General features: G+C 33.2%; 1 protein-coding gene across 1 annotated transcript; it reads right to left on the minus strand.

Moving 5' to 3' along the window:
• Positions 1-6: 6 nt before the first annotated feature.
• LOC108691299 (protein msta-like) lies at positions 7-2,946 on the minus strand. Its single transcript, XM_018198970.1, has 7 exons — positions 2,467-2,946; positions 1,597-1,971; positions 1,397-1,531; positions 957-1,143; positions 755-850; positions 293-387; positions 7-225 (listed from the first exon to the last, which is right to left on the minus strand). The coding sequence occupies exons 1-7, from the start codon at positions 2,944-2,946 to the stop codon at positions 139-141; spliced, it is 1,455 nt and encodes a 484-aa protein (XP_018054459.1). The 3' UTR covers positions 7-138.
• Between the last annotated feature and the right edge of the window lie 1,821 nt (positions 2,947-4,767).

The following is a 4,767-nucleotide window of genomic DNA, read 5'->3' on the forward strand; positions in this document are numbered from 1 at the left end:
TAAAAATACGTATCAAATAAGTAATTATAAATTGTGAAAATTGTAATGTAGACGCATTCTTTGCTTTCTCGTAATATATGTACACATGTATACAAATATTGGCAATAAATAAGAACAGTGTCAAAATAGTCGTTTGCATTAATCGCTTTTGCGAACACAAGCTGCGCCAACATCATTTTGTAATATACTCATTGCCTCTCTTAACAGTTGTTCATTATCGCGATTCTAAAAGAAAAAAAGATTTAAAATAATAATTAGGATACATATAATAAACATAAATTATTCGTCGTACTTTTATGTGCAGATATGTCTGTTCATCGTTATCATCAGAAATCTGGCGTTTAAACAATTCAAGATATGTACGATATAATTCGTATAAAACAAGACCTGGAACATATTAGAAAATACATTAAAAATTTCATTTTAACTTTTTTACTTTATTATAAAAAAATATGTGCTAAAATATATATATTTTTCTGAAATTTTCATATTTCATTTTGACATGAATAAGTTAACATATTACATTGAAATTATTATAGAATATCCTTTTAATAGAAAAAAGAACATGATCTTCATTACAATCTTTCCTATTCTGTACATCTATCGTTCATAGGAACAAGAATGAAGGAAAGAAATACTTTATAGAAATACTAATGTACAATATTATATATATATATATAATATATATCCATATATATATATAATATATATCCAACAAATTTAATATATAGGAGAAAAACATTTCTTACATCACCTTTTTTAATAGAATCTCCAGAACCCAAAGTGTCTAAAACAGAAAGTATATCGTCACAATACGTCTTTTTAATTCTAAGTTCTGTATCCGTGAGATCTGCAACAATAAGAATTACATTTCACTATGATGCAATATTGAGCAACATAAAGGTAAAAGGCTTCTATGTCACAATAATATTTATGGAATATTACGTATATCTTACCTTCCCATTTAAGGTTGGGGGCTCTGCCAAAGTAAGATATTATACGATATTTCATATCCATCATGATATAATTAGTGGCAGGTACCAATCTCGATAGTACTGCTTCTGTAAATCTTAGAATTTCTCGCGGAGTTTTATACATAGCATCGGATATAAATGTGTTCAATCCTGAATGAATACATTTGATCTGTAAAGCAACGAAATTCACATTCATTAAAAGAAATCAAGATAAACTTTGGTATTATCGAAATATTGTAATTTTAATCATATGTTCATGCAAATGCAAATGTGCGCGAACTTATCAATACGCAAATATTATATTTTCTAAAATTAATAATTATATAAAATACATTTATTCTTATAGAAAGAATCATAGATTATTTCAATTATTTTTATTACATATAAAAATGTAGCGTTATATTTCAGTTCTTAGATACTACCTGTCTGTAATTTACACTGGTTTGACACTTATCACAAATCCATGATGATTCATGATTGAGAGGATTACGAGGTAACAAGCATCCTGAACAATTGTCCTTCGCGCAGAGAAGCGTGCTGAGTTGAGAACCGAATTCCTAGGAGAAATAAGAATGTTTTGTATAAATTTTCGTTGCGAGATATTGTCGCAACATTGACATACCAGAGGATCGGAGCACCTATTGCAATTGCAGGAGAAACGTTTGGTGACTTTTAAGAACTGCCTTCTGCTCGACGTATCCCACAGCAGATCAGTATAGGACATGGTGATCTCTTCGCCAGCAGCGATAGGCAGCACGGCACTCACGTACAACCGTTGCTGATCGTCGAAGTGATGCCTGGTATTTGGCACGCAACAATGATTCTGTAATGCTCCCATTGGATAAAGACCACGTAAACTCGTGGTGTAGTCCTTGTCCCGTGAAGGTACAACCACAACTTCGAACGAATTTGTATTGAAAACGCCGCAAGTGCGCCTCATAAGTTCCATTTGCTCCTCGCTAGGAAGTTTGGCTACGTTTTTCTTGAGCAAGTCGATCTATGGCAAAAATAAAGAACGCATATTGTAAGATGTTGTAAGATTGTTGTAAGATGAACGCATGTTGCTTTATTTTATATTTTATACGATATTTTTTTATATTATATGAGGAAATTGTAAAGAGACACTATAGATTAAACAAGATAACTTGATGTTGAAGTACATATATCAATTATAAGAGTAGGACTATGTCAATTACATTCTCTAAGATATATGATGAATAGCTAAATTTTTAAAATAATATTTATTGCCGTACGCACCACTCAACAAAATTAAAAGATTATTTAAAATCAGTGCTAAAAAGCTTATCTTTTAATTTGATTCTTTTAGCGCTGATTTTAAGTGATTCTTTAATTTTGTTGAATAGTTTATAAAGCAACAATATTATTTCGAAGATTCAACTATTCATTTTCCATTCTTCTACAAAGTTAGATTGTACAAATGGATTGTATTTATAATGGATTGTGATATCTTGTATATAAAAGAAAAACGTACCTCATAGTTGCGAGTAAGATTCGTATGACACTCAAGAGCATACAAGAGTTTGTACTGATCTTTCGATAATGTAAGAGCACGTATTGGCACTACTGCGAGTAACAGGTCTTTGGACCAGGTAGAACCGCAAATTGGTGTCCATTCTCTTAAGAATCGGCATTCCCCTTGGACATGCACCGTGGAATTTTCGCATTCTGTAGAACAGATCGGCAAACCGCAGCCGTGATCGCAGGGGAACAGAGCGCAATTGTTCTTGTAACAAACGATGCACATTGGTAAGTACTTGTTGTAACATCGTGGTCCTATTAACAATGGAACGTCTATGAAGATTAGTTCGCCAGCTCGTATGTCTCGCGTGGCAAATATACCGCGACCTCCGAGAGGAGAACGACCAACGATCCATGACCTGGGTTCATCTTGCAAAAGATTATTCGCTCGCAGATGAGACTTGAGCAACTCTTCCGTCTCATTCAGTTCCATCTGGACGATAGTGCTCTGCTTATAAGTGTTCCTGTCGATTCTCCCCCTCGACGATTTGATCTTCTTCTTTTATATAGATGATGAAACGTATCAGTTCACGGCACTGAGCCAGTTTCGTATAACTAAACGGAGAAAATTTAAGAGCTAGGAAAACCTTGTTGATTGGCAAAAATAGCGAGTGGGTGTTGAGATCTTACAATATTTGCAAAATAGAATTCTCCTTTTGATAAAGCTGATTCTAATTTATAATGAGATCAATTTCTAATCGTTACAAATACAGAGAGATATTCATGAATCTGACCTAAAATTTTTTTAATTGACCATAAGATTTCTAGAATTTCAGAAAAATTGACATATACGAAACCTATTTGATAACAAGAATGCAACGAGGCAGTGATGACGAGGCTGGGATATTTATACTCGTCCTTTGTGATATACCTCAGATGTGATATACCGCAGACCGGTGTTAGAAGTATCAGAGAATTTTAGCTTTCGTAATACGTATTCACGGATCATCTTACAAATTAATTATATAATTAAGATCAGGATTAATATTACGAAGTCGAAAGATGTCTAATTGGAGGCACGCGAATAACGCTTCTATGAGTAGCTCTCGTTATAAATCTTAGTTTAAAATAGAATTATAATTTGGCAGCACATCGACACCAAAAATTAGCCAACTTGCCTATCTGTTTACAGTTTACACACACAGCATTTTGTGAGATGTCAACAGATTGCAAATAAAATACTTAAATATTTGAATAAACAATTCGTTTGGCATTTGGAGAAAGCACAAGATTATATTTTATTCATTATACATCTGCGTCTTTTTAAATTTTGATCAAAGTTTTCCATGGGACGGAAAGTTCATTCAACGGATGTAACAATATATCATTACGACCTTGCACGGTAATAAATGTATCGATTTATTCTTCTGTAAACGCGCGTAACATTGATCTGTTTCTTGACTTTGTTCGCATGACTAAAGTGTCTCGTGTTCTGTAGTTTGCAAATATTGTAATTCTTAAAGAACTAGATTTTACTTTTTATCGCAAAAAAACATCAATAATTACAAAATTGGCGCTGATAATACAGCTATGTCAAGTTAGTTTCAAACTCTTTGGTTCACAATTTGCAGACATACTCTACGACCTTGTTAAAGCAAAAAAAATCCAAAAAATATATCTCTTTCTATTAATAAATTTTATTTATGTAATAGTAATGTCAGAATTAATGTCAATATGATTGCTTCACGCAAGCGTACAGCATGTAATAGTTATATTTGTATGGTCGAGCGTTGCTAAGACTACAGGTTGAGTCCTCATCGTCGACAGGGTATCGTGAACGGTATCGCCAAGAATAACGTATATACACGGCCTATGCCGCGCTAGCGATATATGCCTACAGCATACCGTAATTGTGTACAGAGATTGTCGAAAGTGCCGTGTTTCTCGACGACCCGCATTCTTCCCTTTTTTTTTCTCTTGCCCACCGTCGTACAGAAATGGGAAGGTAATGGAAAAGGATGATCCGTCCTCTTCTCTCGAATCATTTCCACTTTTTATATCCTTTTAGAGATCGTACCGATCAAGTGTAATTAATTTTCCCTCTGTAGCATTTTAGCTGATAACATAATGCCAAAATTCACGAGAAAGGTCACGGACAAACGTTGGCACAGTAACGTGACTCAAAACCGTACTATTATTCTAATTTAATCGAATCGTACTTTATATCGAGGCACCTAATACTTGAAAGAAATTAATCTGAATTTTTCTAATTTCATATTAAATATATCTAGAATTTTAATATAATATAATATAT

Source organism: Atta colombica, unplaced genomic scaffold (genome assembly GCF_001594045.1).
Source record: "Atta colombica isolate Treedump-2 unplaced genomic scaffold, Acol1.0 scaffold45, whole genome shotgun sequence".
In the NCBI taxonomy this organism is placed as follows: Eukaryota; Metazoa; Arthropoda; class Insecta; order Hymenoptera; family Formicidae; genus Atta; species Atta colombica.